This window comes from Gallus gallus, chromosome 15, assembly GCF_016699485.2.
Source record: "Gallus gallus isolate bGalGal1 chromosome 15, bGalGal1.mat.broiler.GRCg7b, whole genome shotgun sequence".
Lineage (NCBI taxonomy): Eukaryota > Metazoa > Chordata > Aves > Galliformes > Phasianidae > Gallus > Gallus gallus.
Window position 1 is genome coordinate 4,408,572 of NC_052546.1, and position 18,199 is coordinate 4,426,770.

Here is an 18,199-nt window from a genome sequence, read left to right on the forward strand (position 1 = left end):
GCAGACAGAACCTACACTGGCAAGTTGTAATTACTGCCACTGAAACCCAGCCAGGATCCTGGTTGACTGCCTCTGGGCTTGTGAAATGCAACCCAGAATCTTTACATGATCAGATAATTGAGACCTGGGCTTCGTGTCGCCGGCGAGACGCTGCCATCCACCTGGCCCAGCAGGACATAGCCCAGTGCTAAGAGAGAAGGAACAACACTGGTGATTTCAGAAGTCTCTGACCAGATATTGACCTGAACCAGTTCTGCTCAGCATGGCCATTTTTCTTCCCCAGGCAGTACAGCTGCAGGTTTCTTTCAACCATTCCTCAACTTCAGCAACCTGTAAGCACCCAACGTCTAGGCAAAGGACATCATTCATCCATTTGATGGTTCCCAGAATGCAGAGATATCTACCCAATTTCCTAAGACACATTAATATTACAGTATGGCTTTCTCAGCCCAAATCATGAAGGCTGAATCAAGTTCTCCTGACGTTTTATGACAAGGTGATTAATAATACCAAGAGAAAGAATGAAATGATACCAGATTATAAACTATTGTAAATCTTTCAGTCATCCCAGGAATAATGAATGTAGATTTCTTAGGAGAGCAGTACAGGTTTAAACAGAATCCTTTTAGTTTTCTTGTCAATCAAAATGCTATTTATATAATAGCAGAAACAGACAATGAACTCATCTAATCTTAAAATGAAGGTGCAGCATATTGCAGGCACAGGTTACCAGTGCTTTAACTTTTTTTCCCATTAAAAATAGGAATAGGGAAAAAAAAAAAACATCCTAAGCTATAAGTTCCAAAGTCACTGAAGCAAATGTTTCACCACAGCCATCATTTCTGAACACCATCAGGATTTCTGGTTGGGAACCACAACAAGAAGTTCAGAACTCACACCAGCCAAACTCAACCCAACTTGCAAAGCCTGAGCTGACATGGCCTATTTTAATATTTTTTCACCAAATACTTAAGTTAAAGTTTAGGAGTATGGTCAAAACTGTAGCAGCCCAAGCATCCACTGGACCACACTGCCCCACGTTTCCTTGGCATGGGTTATAGTGTCAAACAAAAAGCAAACGCAAGCTCTTTGTGAGCTGTTCCACAGATGCCGTTGACCTGTAGCCCCCACCTGGAACAAGGATTGTGCCTTGCTTTGCTTCTGGCTGCACAGGGGACCTCTGCTCTCCAAACCCTCGTATGCAGTCCTAGACGTTACCTCTATACAATAATTAATAAATAATACTGAGCTCATGCAACTCATTCGAAGCAGAGTCTTCCAAAGAAAAATGAATAATGCATGTAGGAGAGATTCATTTGGTGAGGAAAAAAAAACTAACTTCAGTTTGAAATAAAGCCCTGGTTGCCTTGGCAAAGAGGATTTAATTGCTGTAATCACTACATCTCCCATAAGGTCGCTGTTTGAGAGAGTCCACAGTACTCTATTCATTCTGTGCCTGCTCCATAGCAAATGAAGGATACTGGTCCCAAGAGCATCAGTCAAATACTTCTCAAAATGCTTACATTATTTTTAAAGGGCCATTAGCTTTGGTAAATGAGTCAAAAGTCATCTTAGTTGGAGAGCAAAGGTACTTACACCACATTATGGAGATAATAGCAGGAAACGCCATAATTAAGATGGTACTAGTAGTGTAAGTGTGCGCCATTAAAATCAGGACCCAAAACGTGACCGCTCCATATCCATCCCTGTCCTATCTGCACACCCCAGGGCCACCACTGCCCCCAGCACACCTCACAGCAATTATCAGGATCACGACGCCAAAGCACTGGCACACACACGTGTGCCTTGCACACAACCAAATCCACATTCAAACAGTTTTACTGGCACAAACCCTAGGCAACTCCATGGAAGTTAATTAAATCAACCCCATTTTCTGTGCATAAGAGAGAAGACTCTGGCCAGGCAAATTAGAGATGGGACGGAGCCAAACTCCCAGACCCAAAGCAGCCCAAACCTCACAATGCAATTGGGTCCCGGTCCAGGTTCTCACAGTCTGCTCCCACTTCTCCCTCACCCTCTGCCGCCTCCCAGGATGGGACAAACCTTTCAGGCTGCCCCCAAGCACCACTCAGTGCATTTTATCACCATCTTCCACTGGGGATCTGTATCAAAGCGCTCATACGTGTGCTTCCTGTGGCACATTTCTTGCCCAGACTCTCATTAACTTAAGCAGAAGCCCATGAACAAGGCTCCATCTATCCCTCACTTGTCCTTCTCTTCCTTTCCCACTTGCTGTCTTCTAGGAGTGGCGCAATTAGAGATGGAAATCCAGTGAAAGCACATTTGATGACTCCTTCATTAACCCCACAAAAGCTCAGGCCACACAGTGAGAAAAAAGCAACCGAGAAAGCCTGCTTGCCAGGAAAATGAAAACAAAATAAGAAGAGAGAGGGAAGCAGGGAGGGAAAGGTATGTATTTTGTACAGACATTCTTCTCTTACATATGTGTAAACAACTCTCAAACGAAGCACTGCTCTGCACAGGGCACTGATACAGCCTCCATGGGCTTGAAAATAGCTGCAGGTGCCAGCCCTGCTCACTGCACCACAGGATGGCACATCATTTGTCACTGCTTCCTTCTCCTGCAGCTCCTTTGATTCACCTGAGATCCAATAACTTTGTTAATATGACTGCTTTCATACACTGGTCAAGTGCATCATCCAAGGCACAAGTGGCAATTCTCTGAAGCAGAAAAAGCCACAAACTGAGCATAGGTCCCTGCTCTGCTTTTTCCAACACCCGATTTTCTCATCAGTTCCTTATGGGCATAAATTGCAAAGGGAATAGGGAGTGTATCTTCCAAACCAGGAAGATACACCGATCATTTTCTTGCAATACTACATCTCCTGCTCTTCCCCAAACCTCTGCAAGGCCATCAAAAACTTACGGAGGAACATGAGGATGAAAGCAATGCTGTTGCATCAGCAGGAACACAAAGAGACTGAGACCAGCTGCTCACCCCAAGCAATACCTCATCTCTCTGTGTGACTGCACCTGGACAAAACAACAGCAAGGCACAGTCCAGAACACTCATCTCAGGAAGAAAGCAAATTTCAAAGTACGCACATTTTTATACATTTAATTCTATTCATTACACATGAGAAGTAGCCGCAGCAACGACTGAACACTGCTGTGTCTGAGTTGTTGTGACAAGCCCGTGATTTACTGCGCTGCCAGCTAATGAAGAGCCCTACAATGCCCCCATTGTCAGGCAGCACAAAGCTGAGACCTGTAGCAGATTGTCCCAGACTGAGACCCCCACCCTGTGCTCCCTGCCAGGGGCTCACACAGTGGGACACACACACTGCCTGCGAGGAGCCACAGCAGCCCTGGTTGTAAGCAATCACTCCAATACAGCAACCCGTTTCTGACCTCCCTTCTCAACCTGAGTAAACAAGGTGCAAAAATGTAATTAAATTAAACAAAAGTGGAAGATGATGATGTTTCTCTCGCCAGGTGCTCAAATTCTGCAATCCAGATGTTCCTCCCAGTGCTGACCTCTGTCTGCCCGAGCTCAGCTCCCAGCACGTGGTCACGGTCAGTGGGCACAATGGGGATGGGCTGCTGGTTGGACTGGATGATCCTAGAGATCTTTTCCAACCCTAATGATTCTATGGACACCTGCCCTGGCACCAGCCCCAGGCAGCCCTGCACACCCACCTCAGGGAGAAGATGCCCCCTGCATCGGCTGACTCAAAGCCCCACATAAATGACATATATTTTCTTTTCTGCTTTATGGTTCTGAGTACCAGATACAGCAAATCCATTTACATAACGTTGCTACATCCCTTAGCGCTCATAAACTCAGATGGGCTGATGAATGAGACAGCTGTGCTGCTGGCAGGGCTGAATGCAGTGCATGGGGTCTCAAGGAAAACCAAGCGCCTTTCCAACGCCCTGCAGGGCACTGCCCCATTGCAGCTGCATTCGGTCTCCATCCACCCCTTGTCATAAGCACGGAACATCCCCAGTCCATCACAATTGAACAAAATGAGACGAGTTATTCATCTTTTGAGGGAAAAAAACACCCTAGGGAAGCACATGCAGAGGCTAAATATTGCAAGTTAAGAAATAAGGTTAACCCCCCCCCCCCCCCCCCACTCCTGGGAACCCTTCCCTGCTTCCAAGGGAGAAGAAAGCATCGCTCAGCCACAGGGCTGCTCTACTGGAAGGAGCACCTCCATTTGGACACTGCCATCTGGCTACAGTGATGACCCCACCTGCAGTGCAGGGCTGTTGCTCCCCAAGAAACCCCTACAAGGAGTGACCTTGGGAGGGTGAGTGCTGTGGCAGGCAGCTCATTTTTAGGTAAAATTCCACCAAACTGCTTTACTGACTGTGGTCTTGTGGGTCTTTAAGGATTCCCTCAGTCATTAAGTCACTGTCGGATACCCGATGGCTTTTAAGTTTTTAGGACTGTTTGAGCTGTAGGAGGAGCTATTGCATTTTTGGCACCTGTAGCTGTTTTTAAGACTGTAAAAGGGGCATGGGTTCTCCCTTCTCCCTCTCTATGTGCCTGGGGCAGAGAAGGTTATCTGAAAGCATGAGGAAAGGAGAGAGCCTGGGGGCCCTGCACTTCAGCCAACACCAATTCCAGTCCAACTACGTTGTGCAACACCCCAGTGAAACGTACAGCTCCATCCCATCCCATCCCAAACACCATTGATTAAGATGCTCACAGCACTGCCAGGCTTTCATCAGCTGAAGTTTCTTCTTCTGAGCCAAACGCCTGTCTCAGAAATCAGAAAAGCAAAAGAATGGTTCAACCCTTTCACATTTCTAGAAATGGTTTATCCGAGCTAAGAAATCCCAGTGACAGGTCCCAGCCTTCACAGGAGGGCCCTGAAAGGATGTCACTCCATTTCCTATACGGGGATGAAAAGGAAAGAAAACAAAACAGTGGGAGCAAGACAGTCTCTATACCTAATGAGGCAAGCTATCTGGGAAAAGATAGTGGGAATTCATCTTTGAGGAATATGTTGAGATGCACACACACACACACACACACACACACACACACACACACACACACACAGTGCTGAGTTAAGACTGCTCGGATACTTCTGGCACTTCCAGACTTGCAGTGCTCGGTATTTTTAATTAATATTGAGCACTGGTGTTCCATATTTTACATTTAGCACAGCGTGCATTTAGACAGAAGAGAGAAATAATCAATTCCAATGTTCATTCTGGGTTTATTAACGCCTTTAAGTAAAAAACAAATATTCCCAAGTCGCCGGTAATGCCTTAATTCTGTAATTATTTCTAAATCTGAATTTGCATTTCTGATTAGTTCCTGAAGTATGTTTTTCTCCTTCCCAACACTTTTGCTTCTGCTGAATTTTCATCCTAAAGTGCTGCTTCAGTTAATCATTTATTTCTCTCGCCAGCGATAACCCTGCCCTGCATCCCCACCCAGAACAGCTTGCTCGGGGCAGCGGGAGCTGTGCAGAGCCCACTCCTCTCACTGCACTCCCCACAGTCTGCGCTCTCTCATTTTTCTATGCATTTCCAGATCTGAAACCTTCTGTTTTCTTTCCCTTGTTTGCTCTCGGCAGCTATTGGCAGGAGACATCCTCTTAATGATCTTTTTCTGGCCTTCTAGACGACTGCTCAGACTTCTACGGATCTTTCATTATTAACGCGGAAGCCTTGTAAGTCAGTTTTAATGGCCTATGCAATTTTTATCCCTTAGCAGGAGACATAACCTCCTCCATATGGATATATGTTTATTAATATAAATCCTTAATATCATCTTTCCTAGGGAGAATCATCAGTAAAAGCCAACTGGCGTGTATTACACCTTGTACCTGTTCACCCCAAAATCAAAAAGTCATCTTCGCCCTGTGAGACGTGGAGCACAGCACAGAGGATAATCCTTCTCCCTCGGGTTGCCAAGGCACCGACGACAGCCAGCCTTCTCTGCAGCCCCGATCCCCTCCAGACGGAGGGCCACAGCCGCTTTCATTTCTCTGCCGTGGGATTCATTACCTGGTTTCAGTCCCTTCCTATTATTCCTGGAATGTCTCCAGTCTCCGCATCTATTCTGACCAGGGATGAAAGAAGGATGGGTCATTCGCGTTGGGGACGTGTAATGAATGCCAACAAACCCACTTTTTTTTTTGTCTGCAACCCGACAAATTGCTGCGAGTGCTCAGCGCTCATTACTCGAACATCCTTGCGGATGGTTTAAGAAGGGAGACTTGGGAAACAGGACAAAACTCCACCATTCATTTACAAAGAGTGTCCTGGTTTCTTTCCTACAGCCGCGCTGCAATTGTCCACTTATTTCCTTTAGATGCTGTATAAAATGACCCCCATTTTTTCCTCTAAATATACCTTCTGAGTCTCAAGTTGGAGTTAAATAATACCACGTCTCTCCTTTTTACCATTCTCCCATGCGTTTCATGGGACTTCTTTAGTTTAGCAATTAGCACATTGGCTGGCGTTGACCCTTCTTTAATCGCCATTTCCATCTTCCCCTGTTTGCTATGTTATAGCCACATTCATCAGTAAAGAAGGTAAATGAGATATTCCTGTGCATGGAAAGACAAAAAGTGCCCACAAATTGGTGACAAACGCGTGCACCAGTCCTGCAGGATTCTCAAAACTATGCTTCATCTTTGCTTTTTTCAAACAAGGCATCTCATTAAAAAGCTTATTCACAGTAACTTAGTCCATTTTGCCTATCTTTATGGCTATACTATGTTCAGTAGCAGCCCGCCTCACATAATGGCCACAATTTATGCTCACAGATGGCAAATTTTACAGTACGGACCAGAGCAAGGCCACAAATTAATCTCCAGTGTCACAAGAATTTCCGTGTACACACATATAGATCATCCGTCAACAAAGGGAGCAATATGACTGTCAGACACAGCAAAAGCATGACATCCACACTTAGCCTCCAAATTCTGCCCCTTGACATATCTCAGCCCTTCAATTACACCCAGCAACACTGTCTAGATTGCAGAATGAAAAGAAATTCCCTGGGCCACAGCCCGCAGCTCTAACTCCATCTTAAATTCCAGTTATTGAATGAAAACAAATGGAAAAACCTAGCTTAAGCTGAGCAAAACCAGTGAGGGGTGAGGAAGGGAGGGGTGAAGAAGAGAGTTCCACGTGCACCCTGCAGCAGCCATCCCCTGCAGCATCCATCCCCTGTCCAGCAACACCAATGGAAGGATGGGGGTTAACAACTGAGCACAGTGCTGGACCAGGAAAGTGCTCCCACTTGCTCCCCAGTTTCCCAGTTTGGTGAAGAGCCTGTGATTTTCCCCCAAAACAAGGAAGAATTGGCTCTTTTAAGAGAGAACAGTTTTGCTACAGCAAAATCCAACACCAAATACAATACTACACAACACAGCATGAAACAGTGAGGAGATGCATAATATTGAGCAGATCTGTTCTTTTGAATAGTGCCAGAGCCGTGCAGAGGATGACGTGATTTTGATCTATCATCTCCTATGAGCCAGGCGGCAATTTCCTCCACTCCACTTATAACAGATATGATTAAAAACAATCAGTTATATTAGGCAAAAAATACTTTTCCCAAGGCAAACATTTACTTCAGTGTATTTTTTCTGTAACACACAGAAATTTGATGTATATAAAAAACCTTCTGGGTTTTTTCATTAACATTGAGCTCAGCAATAGAGAAAGCCTACGAGAGAAACCACCTACATGGGATGCACGCACTATGGTGCTTGTGCTTCCCTCAGCACAACTCCCTGCCCAATAGGTAAAACTTCGGCTGGATGACCCCTCATGGACCCCCAGTACGACACTGGCAATGCCCACAGCAACAGCTGCTGATACTCTCTCCATCCTGCAGGATGGGTGAGGAGCCACCAGAGCTGTTTGCTTCTTACTTACAGCTTCCAACCCAAGGTTAAATAGAAATAATTGCAGTTTCTCTGATGAAAATCACAACACAGACAAAGCCAAGGAACAGATGGGACAGGCCAGGGTATACCAAGAGCTGATTGTAGCTTTTCCAAAGCAATGTTTCTGGGTGCATACAACGTACCTATTAATTCTAAGAGAAACATCTCCTCTGGAGACGCACCAATTCTGCGCATTTCTCCAAGGAAATCCCCATGGAAACTGACTGCCTTCCCTTTCCCAGCAGCTCAGGAGCTCCTGTGGGAAGCTGAGGTCATGGCAGTGCCTGTGCTCCTGGGGCTCATCCTGGGGCTCCTAGCTTGGAGGATCCCTCTATTTCTGCTTCCTCAAAACCCCACCCCATAACAGTGCTCAGGAGTTCCAGACTCTATTTTGGTTTTGCACTTTTGAGGACAGCATTGCAGAACTATCCCTGCAGGAGCATTTTGGTGCTTTCCTGGCCAGTGGAAACTTCAGAACCACCATCCTCACTGCCATTTGTCACAAGGTTCTCTAATACTTCAGGAATGTCATCCATGGGGTGACAAAGAACAAAAACCTGACAAGAACTGATGCAAAACCTTGGGCAAACCTCATCACCTCTCTGTTTTAGAGCTGAGGATCAGAAAGCAACTGTTCAAGTCCAACCTCTCCAGGAGGTCCATCTACTGCCCTGCTCAACAGCAGCTGCTGATCAAAACCTTACTTAGCAAAGAAAAACCAGTAAACACAGGCAGAAGCAACTACAGAATAACTTGGTTTAACAGGAAGTCTTTCTCACCCAAACCATTTCAAGTCTGGTTAAACCCTTTGATGTTATAACCTTTCTCATGTATTTGACCCTACCGCAATGAAACCTAGGAGTTTGACTCAATGATCCCCACAGACCCCTTTCAACTGAGGATATCCTACGATTGCATGAGAAATGTTTGGGTGCAGGTGGCCCATGACCTACCCTCTGCCTGTGCACTGTGTCCTGGTTTGTGCTGCAACCTCATTGATATGCATGCGCTCTTTCACAAAAGCTGAATGATGTGCAAGTACTGCATACGGCTCGCTGTCTGTTTTCTCAACATCTGTCCCCGAAGTGCACTTCTGTCATGTTCCGCTCCCATCGTTCTCAGATCAAAAAGTTAGAAGTAAGGCACGAATCTGTCTGAGGTTGCCAGCACGGACTGCAGCTCCTTTACTCCCACGTGCCTCACATTCTCACTGCAGATGACACTTTCCAATTACCTTTTGGCCCTTCTATTCCCCAAGTCTGGCTCACATTTCTCTCTGAATTCAGCCTCTACACAGCTCTGAACCTAGAGTCTGACAGCTAAGGACATAACAAACATGCAGCACTAACCCTCAGGGTGGTTAGAAATGCCTGATTTCTCCTATTACAGGCATATTCATGAGTAAAGGTCACCAAAAAACGTCTAAACTTAGAACAAAAATGGCTCATGCAACAAGCAGTCACAAGTTCGAGGAGGTCAGACAGGCTGTCTTGCAGCAAAATCAAAGCAGGCCTTGCAAAGCTTGGATTTGAATGTTGGCTCTGCCAAAGACCTCCTACACAAGTTGAGGCACATCTGATTTCTCTCAGCTCCCCTCTACAATGCAGTGAAGTAGTTCCTCACTGCATACAACATGTACAAGATGCAGCCCATGAGCTTTGGAAAGATTATCTGGGAAATTATGAAGAGAGAGGATACTTCACCAAAGCAACAGAAAACACTCCTGCAAACCACCCAGCAAAATGGGTTGTGGCAACTACACCGGCAGACTTAGAGAGGTGTAATTTAACAGAAAGCAGCATTATGAGAAGCAAACAGAATTAAAACAAAAGATGATGGCGCATATGTTAATAGCACATACTTTAAAATCAATCTCCACGTTCCAAAAAGAGTCATCCACACAGATAATTCAAGAGTATTTATAGTTTTCCCCAGTTGGAGAGCTAATACTTGAGTTCTCCGAGGAAAACACTGAATGTCACCAAAGCAATTACATCTGAGATCAATTTGTCCCTATTTGTAAACTGCTTAGCATACAGCGTCTCAAATATTCTCTTACCTTAATACAAACTGGTCTGCCAGAGAGTCATCTGCCAGGGAGACATGGAAGGTCACAACATCCCCTTCTCTGACCGGGCTGAGCGGCAAGCGGATTACGACATTCTCATCCAGCCTCAGTGAAGACTGTTTTAACGTGTCTTGATTTGGGTAAACAACGATGCTACCAATCCTCTCCATAGCTGGCAAAGCCTTCTGTTCGTTATCTTGATCCGTGTGAATATTGTTCTCCCACTTTTCATCCTCTGGAGAACATTCCCCATCTGCTGTGTAAATCTTATAGAAGAGCTCCACAGTAATCCCTTCCAGGGGGGCTGTATCCTCTGAAACCAGGGGTGGAGGGGAGCTGAACCAGCTGGGTGACAACTCCAGCTCTGCAACACATAACCCCAGATGGCCCGTCAACCTGCAGCTGGCCACCACTTCTCTAGATTCCAGGAAAGCAAACATCTTCACGCAAGGCAACCTCTCCTCAGGGTCATAGTCATCCCAGTCTTTCCCCGCAATATAGAACAAGGTTTGTATTTTAGGTTTGTTGGAATAAATCGAGCTGTCTATTATGTGTGATTTTAATTTCCAATTGAAAGTGAATTCATTTGTGAAACCAAAAGATGCAGAAGACAGCATGAGGTCCAAGGGAACAGCCTGTTCCACAGAAAAGGGTCCATACGTGGCATTTAGGACGGGCGGCAGTTTGGATTTGTATATAATGAACGAATCCACCCTGGACTGCAAACTGGAGTTCCTCGTGATGTCCTGGTTGGTTTCCTTAAGGAAGAAGAAAACATCAGCGTTGCAGATGTGATAGGTGGCAGGGAGGTACGTTGGCAGGTTTGAGAATCTCTGCACGCTGTCCATGATCCCTCCTCGGCTCTCCACCACTGCAGGCCAAAAGAAAAAGGAAACAAAGACAATTCTAATGCTTGCTTAGCACGTCCCACAAGAGCAGATCAATGCTGTTATAAGTACTGTGCAACAAACACAGAGCCATAGAACCATCTGAGTTGGATGGGACCCTCAAAGTCCATGCGGTCCCAATCCCCCACAGTGCATGGGGACATGTACAGCTCCATTGGGTGCTCAGAAACCCATCTCTGGAAACACCCAAAGTCACCAACCACCACCTCTTTGGGCACCCTGTGCCAGTGCCTCACTACCCTTAGCATAAACGTTTTCTTGACGTCCTGCCATTTTTGGCTTGAAGTTCATACTTCGAGCATCCCACTGGATTGGCTCCAGTAGACAATGAAACCTTTTTTTTCCCCCTTTTTAAAGACAATGCAGGCTGAGCTGGGGTTTGCAAATCAACATCACTCCCCCTCCACTTTTGCCACGTCAGTAGTTCGGAAGTTAGCTGCAAACCAAGAAAAGGCTGGTATTTGTGAAAAATCAAAGGAAAGGGGAGAAAAGAGAATAAAGAAGGAATAAAAAAGAGTTTTCAGACACAAGAAAATATAGGGTTTGGTAGAGTCTCAGTGGGACAGATTTAAAGGCTAGGGAGAACTCGAGAGAAGGAGAAATCCTTCACATGCAGAAGGTTCACGGATGCTTGGAAGGATTTTGTTTGTTTGTTTAATTCCAGAAGAGAACAAAACACATTTGGAAATCACAGAAGTTTCTCTGCAACACAATGGTCAATCCTCCAGCCAACACTGAGCCATTTTTCCTGGGCAAGAAAAGATTCCAGAGGGAGAAAGGGCTCAGACAGCTGCCTTTGGTTGGGGCTGATCTCTAATTAATAGTGAGATATACTCAATCTGGGCTGTGAGATTCTACCAAAAAGAAGTGGTGGGTCTTTCAGACTAACAATGCATATGCTGGTGAATGCAAGCTCGCTCCTGGGACCGCCACGGAGGAAATAAACAGAAGGCAAATGAATTAAAATGAAGCGGCTCCATAATGCAGAGATAACAAAGGCAACAATGACAGATCCTAAGGTCAGAGCTCTACTCCTACTACAACAGTTGTCTCTCGCTGGAGCTCAGCGGCGATTTCACTGTTTGTCAGGGCTGGGCAGAGCAGATACACAACACAACCACTGCAGAAACAATGACACCTGTTACCAGCTGGGCAATCGGGTCCTTACAGCCACAGTTCAGCACAGATAAAAGCTGGGATATTTAAAACCTGCTGGCTTAAAATATCAAATATTCAAAACCTGCTGGTGTTTGCAGGTTGTGTGTTTTAAAGCCTACACACTTCTCAATGACAGCTGCTAGGGCAAACCTCATCCATTTGACTTTGCTCCACTCTTGTTCTCTGCTGAAATCCTGCTCATTTACTTTCAGTTGCTCGGATCCCTCCCAGCTCCACAAGGCTGCATTTGAAAGCAATACTTTTTAAGAGCCACGTTTATCATAGAAATTGTCCTGCTGTGTATATAAGCAGAGGACAGACAAAAGCAAGAGCAACTTCTGATTCTGGGGGAGGGCTGCTACGATCTGCCCCCACCCAGCACGCCCCACATTGCAGAGGAGACTGACACAGCTCCTGAGCAGTGAAAGCAGAGACGAGCCAAGGCTTAAACGCATCTGTGTTTATATGACAGCACTTTTCCCCTCTCCTTATCCTTCACGCAGATACTTCATCTCTCTCGAGCACTGATTTACAGGAAGTTTGAAATGTGTGTTTTTCCCTTTTCCTCCGTTGCATTACAGTGGCAACATTCAGTACTGCTGCTGAGAGCTGGTGTGAGAGCCGGGCTATCAGCCCGCTGTAACTCAAACTAAACGAGACACAAATTTTGTCTGAAAGCTTATATGGGAAGCCATAAACACTCATAGACAGGGCTGGGCTTTGTCCTAGAACCAGCCTGCAACAAAATATGATGTCTGAATTTAGCAGCGTTTTATGATGCTGTAGGAACATCTGAAAAAAAAAAAAAAATACTTCATAGGATGGCAAGGCAACACCCCACCTTTTTAATTCAGCACGTCAGCCTCACAGCATCAATCTCCTTACAGTAACCATCACCAGCAGAACACACATCCAGCTCCTGACGGACAACAAAGCAGCTACTGAATCACCTGCTCCTTTAATAACCACTCCAATGAGATCAAAAGCGTGCAGAACATGGTTGGTCCTAATTGCAAAACAAAGGAGAGCACGACCAGAAGAAAAGTTGACGGAGGCCAATGGGCATCCCCAGAGCCCAGGGCCACCTCAAAGGCTGGACGCCTTTTTTCAGACGCCTTTGGGACTGAGGGGTGTGTGGGAGTAACACAGAGCTGGATGTGATTTGAGATATTAAAATAAGCCTTGTTGGAACATAAATATCTTCCCTCTCTATTAGCTAACTATTTAACAGGAGTCAAGCCTTCCAACAGCTCCATAAGCTGAAGGAGCAAGAAGCATTTAAAATATGCAACTCTTCCCATATTATTTTTGGGGGTGGAAAACAAACAAGAGATCTAATCTCACACCTGTGAAAGACTGAAAATGTTAAAATTCATCTTTCCTGCAGCATCATCAGAATTGTAGCGTGAGATCATACAGACACTCCTCTTTGTAAGAGGAATAATTTCAAGTAATGTGATGCCAGTAAGTACTATGATGTTATCCATGACTCATACAGAGGCAATCAATGGCTTGTCTGTATAGGAGAAAAATCACCAGCCCTTCCCACCAGCCCCCACTAAAGACCATAAAGACCAAACTACACATGTACATTATTCCACCATAAAAATGGCTCTATTCATAATAATTATTTTGCTCGGGAAAGGAAGGCATTATCCTTGAATAAAAACACACTGTATCCCAGAACGGGCTGTCCACACAAGGAAAGCTATTCTAGAACTGCTAAATTATAGGAGAATATTTGATTCTGGACGAGCTCGGTGGGTTCCTTTCTCTCATGCACACAATGGGTGAGACCTGCAGGCTGAGAGGACCCCAGCCAGGAGCAGCTCAGCATGCAATTTGCCCTGCAGACAGACCACGCAACACTCCTTTAACTCTGAAGTCAGCCCAGAAGCTGTCAACGTACCAAAAATTGTAGTTTAAGAAAAGATGATAGGATCCCTTTAAGCTTCTTGTTTGTTTTCTAGTTTGATGTGAGGATAGGACTTGATATGGGACCCACAACCAGCTTCAATTCAGTCTTGATTAGCCTTTAGTGGAGACATTCACTTTGCAAAATGCTGCAAGTTGGGCACTTTCTTTTCAAAGACGAAGACAAAAAAAAAATGATGCAATAAAAAAAATAAAAAATTCTATTTAATCCAAACATCTAAAGCTGAAGGGAGGTTAATTAACTTTTGTAGGCTTGGGACAACGTCTCGTGCGCTCATCCCCAAATGTCTCATCAAGCTGTTGTTCCCCAGGTGTCACTGCAGCTGTGCATCATGGCCACCATCGGCAGAAGTCCATCTCTGAACGCTCCCATCCACCAAAACACATTTTGCAGTGAAAAATTAAACCTTGCATACGAATGAAGCCCTCTGAGCAGACCACACGTTCAGCAACAAACTGCATTACTGCACTCCTCAGCAAGTTCAGAAGTATGCCTGCTTTCCACTGCCAAAAAATGAAGTTGCATGGGGAAGTTCCTGAGCTGTGCTTACTGCACCTTTAGCTCGTGTGCATTCTGCACAGTCACCCAGACTGAAAGACACACACGCAGCAAGGCCACCTACAGATAGTAATAAAACCACGCTGTCTGAAAGGCTGCCTATAAATCTTATTAAAGTAATCCCTTCCCTGAACCCAGATTATTACATTCACCTTTATGGTAGAATAAAAATTAATTTTCTCAGCTATAATAAGTGTATGATAAGAAGGCATCACTTGAGACTAAATAAAGATTATAATTAACTCCAACTGAATAAATTTAGCTTGGACTAGCAATTTGTTTTCACAGATTTTCCTCTGCGACAGAGTGAATAGGTACTGCAGGATTAGCATCCCATGCCACTTCCAGCACTGCTGGCACGAAAAGGAACGAGGAAGAGTGTAATCCAATACCCAAATGGCCTGAAGATTAATTCAGGGTTCTCTATCAGCAAAAGCTTACAGAAGAGCTCAGAACTGCCTTCAGCCCTGCAAGGAAAGCTCGGAAAGCACTGGACCCCAGAGAAAATGATGCTTGCTGCGCTCCCTAAATCAGCATTAGCCAGGGCAGGACCTCTGACAGCAGGTGCTGGGAGCACGTTCAGGGGAAATATCCCCTGTACCTGCCTGAGCTCGCTCATCCAACTGAGCAGCAGCCTTGGGGTGCCTCAGCAGTGGGCTGGACCAGGCGGGTCAGTGCAACCTTACCAGCCTGCTCCCCTCCGCGATGCTCAGGGCGATCCATAGAGCAGCTGCAGAACAGGACGCAGCGTTACACAACACAGATCCAAGTGAGCAAACAGAAAGGGGGGGGGAAGCAAAGGCATCCAACAGCTGAACAAAGTTTACCCTGAATTATTACTTTTTTTTTTTTTAAGTCACAAATAAAAAGCCTTACAGCAGCACAGCACACAGCAGATCGCAGCTTTATTTATCTTTCAAGGAAACGAGGCTCTGCTTATACAAGGTTGAGGAACTGCCTTGTTAAGCCACTGCCTCATTATTTGACATTCTCGGAGAAGATGATCGTTAACTACTTTATTACGGGGAAGGAGGCATTCAGGCTTGTTTATCAAAATAGATCACATATTTATCCTGGCCAGGGAACAGCATGCAAACCCAAGCAATAACGCTATTGTGTTTGCTCCCCTGATTGCCATGCTGGCCCATGCAGACATCAGATCTGCCTGCATAAGAAGATTTTATCAGGCATGCAGCTGAAGCTGAGCCATTATCATTACAGCAGTATGGTTCTCCGAGCGGATATGTTTATTTCCAAAGATTGGAGTTCTTTTAGCTTAAAGTTGACACAGTCTGAAACCAGAAAATAATCTTTTTAGGATGAAATCAGAGTGCGTATGTGAAGCATTACACCACTATAATAACTTCCATTTGCATCTCATGAGGGTTTAACTTTCCTAGACCTTGTGCTGAAGGATGCAAGCCCCAGCCCCATCAGCTCTTTCTGAAGTCTACCAGACTTCAGCACAATTCCTGCCCAAATGTGAAATTTCTTAAAATTATGCTCTCTGAACCTGAGGAGTGAAAATTCCGCCTGGTTTATTTGATTTGTCAGAGCCTGTAAGCCAAAGGGCCTGCATCGCTGCAAGTTATGAAGTAGAAAGTTTATTCCACCATGGAGATGAGAGATCCCCTTTCCTCCAAATGTTCCATCGTGTCAAGGCCAGAAAGGACCTGAGAAACAGGACATCAAACCTGTGGCATCTATAACTACAGGAAGGCTGTGTTAGCCAAGTTTTAAAGGTTCTATTGCTCCCTTTGAATCCTGTACAGTGGGAAATACAGTAACCGATGCACCTCCTTGTACAGGGAGAAGTGAAGGAAAAAATAGACACAGTAAAAAAAAAAATGTTAAAACTCTCTAAACATCCCCAGGATAGCTTTTCTTGAAAAATATCATGGATGGTTTCACCATCCGTGAGCAATGTTGTCCATTCTCACACCCCATAAAGGCTTTATGTCACCACGTAGTCTATTTATTAATCCCCCCCTCGCTCTCACACACATGCCTCTGGCCAAAGTCTTCCTTGCTATAAACATCTATTCAAAAGTGTCTGATAGTAAGAGCAAGAAGTTAGATCAGGAAGCATAAATTACATTCCTGTAACACTATCTGGGAGTTCTGCAGAAGCACTTCTGGTCCCATCCACACATCATGCAAAGCACTAAATAGATAATAGAGACCCTCAGCCCGGTGCTCATGGCCTCCATGGCCAGCAAGCTCTTGCTCCAGTCTCTTTGGTCCAAAATATTCTCCCCATTAGGAAAACGGGATCATTCCAATGGGTGAAGGACACAGACAAACATCAGAGTGAAGCTATAGGGAAACAATGAGCATTAAGGGAGCAGAGATGAACATCTCTCCAAAAACCAAGCAGACAACTGATAAATGGCAGTGCAGGGAGCAGGAAGGAGGGAGGAACCTTCCCAGGAGTTTTCTCATGTAAGTGGCCATTGCAATCACTCCAGTTACTCCATCGGGTTGATCACTGGCCTGACTTGTCATTTGGGTTTCAGTCAGAGGTGTTGATACGGTAGTTAAAAGTCACAGGTTGCTCTCGGTGAGTTTCTCTACAACCCTCCTACAACAGCACCAGGAAATTGTCCTGCCAGTTACAATTAGAGGCACTGGCACAGCAGCTAAAGGTCACAAATTCATCAGCTGAATGAGCTGAGCTGAAGCTTAAACACACCTGATTAACCAGGCAGGGTTTCCATTCTGCTTACCTGCAGGGGAGAAACAACCACTAGAGCAGCCCACGTGCACACACACACACACACACAGGTTATGCACACCTGCCCCAGGCCCTGCAGCACTGCTCGCACTGCTGCTCCCAGTCCCAGAGCACAGCTGATGCTTCCAGCACAGCAAACCCTCCTGAGATCTGATACAGAGTTTGCCAGGGCTGATTCAGGGCCTCACTGCTAACAGGAGGTGAGCAGAGGGCTCTCCCTGCTACCGCTGTCTGAGGCAAAACTCATTTTCTCGTGGTGGTATTTCATAAACAACAGAAAATGAATGTAGGAGCGTGCGGACGTTTCCCTGCACAAGAGAAAGGCCTTACAAGGGGAACTCATTCACCAGGTGATTGCAAAAAGCAAATCTCTTAAATACACGCTCTAAACTATTAGCCAACTGTGAAATATTTGTATTCAGAGTCCAAACATCTATGTCACAGAAAGCCAAGAGACTGACAGGAGAAAGGCCAGGATTTATGTTCGCTGGGGCCTATCTGTCATAGAGATAGGAAAGCTGAGCGAGAGTCCTTTTATTAAAATCACTCTCCTGCTGCAGATATTGATCTCAGCAGCTAAGGTTGAATAGCAAAGTGCATCCCCGTCTCTCACAAAGTTACTCACCGGTACAGCCACAAAGGAGTGGGGGAAGCACCCTCACACCGACACGGAGCCCCACAGGCAGGGGTCAGGGAACGAGGGGCACTGATGGAAACGGCATCCTGCAGTGCCACGGAGCCAACAAGTCCCACTCAACCCCACTTCACCATTTTCCAGGAAGCAGTTTTGCCTCCCACATCACTAGCGTAGGTTGCCTTTGACTCCCAGACTAACTTCCCCATTAAAATAAGGAGAAACACAGCACTGACTGCACTACTTACAATCCCACGCTATCCAGATGAAAAAAAAAAAAGAAAAGAAAAAAGCCA

General features: G+C 45.4%; 1 protein-coding gene across 4 annotated transcripts in view; it reads right to left on the bottom strand.

Moving 5' to 3' along the window:
- Positions 1–18,199, bottom strand: part of TMEM132B (transmembrane protein 132B) — a 186,483-nt gene that overhangs the window by 128,326 nt on the left and 39,958 nt on the right. For all 4 annotated transcript variants that reach the window (XM_025155604.2, XM_025155606.2, XM_015275628.4 and 1 more), the window contains one exon: positions 9,967–10,846. In XM_025155604.2, the coding sequence (XP_025011372.2) occupies positions 9,967–10,846 (880 nt within the window). The remainder of the gene's footprint in view (positions 1–9,966; positions 10,847–18,199) is intronic.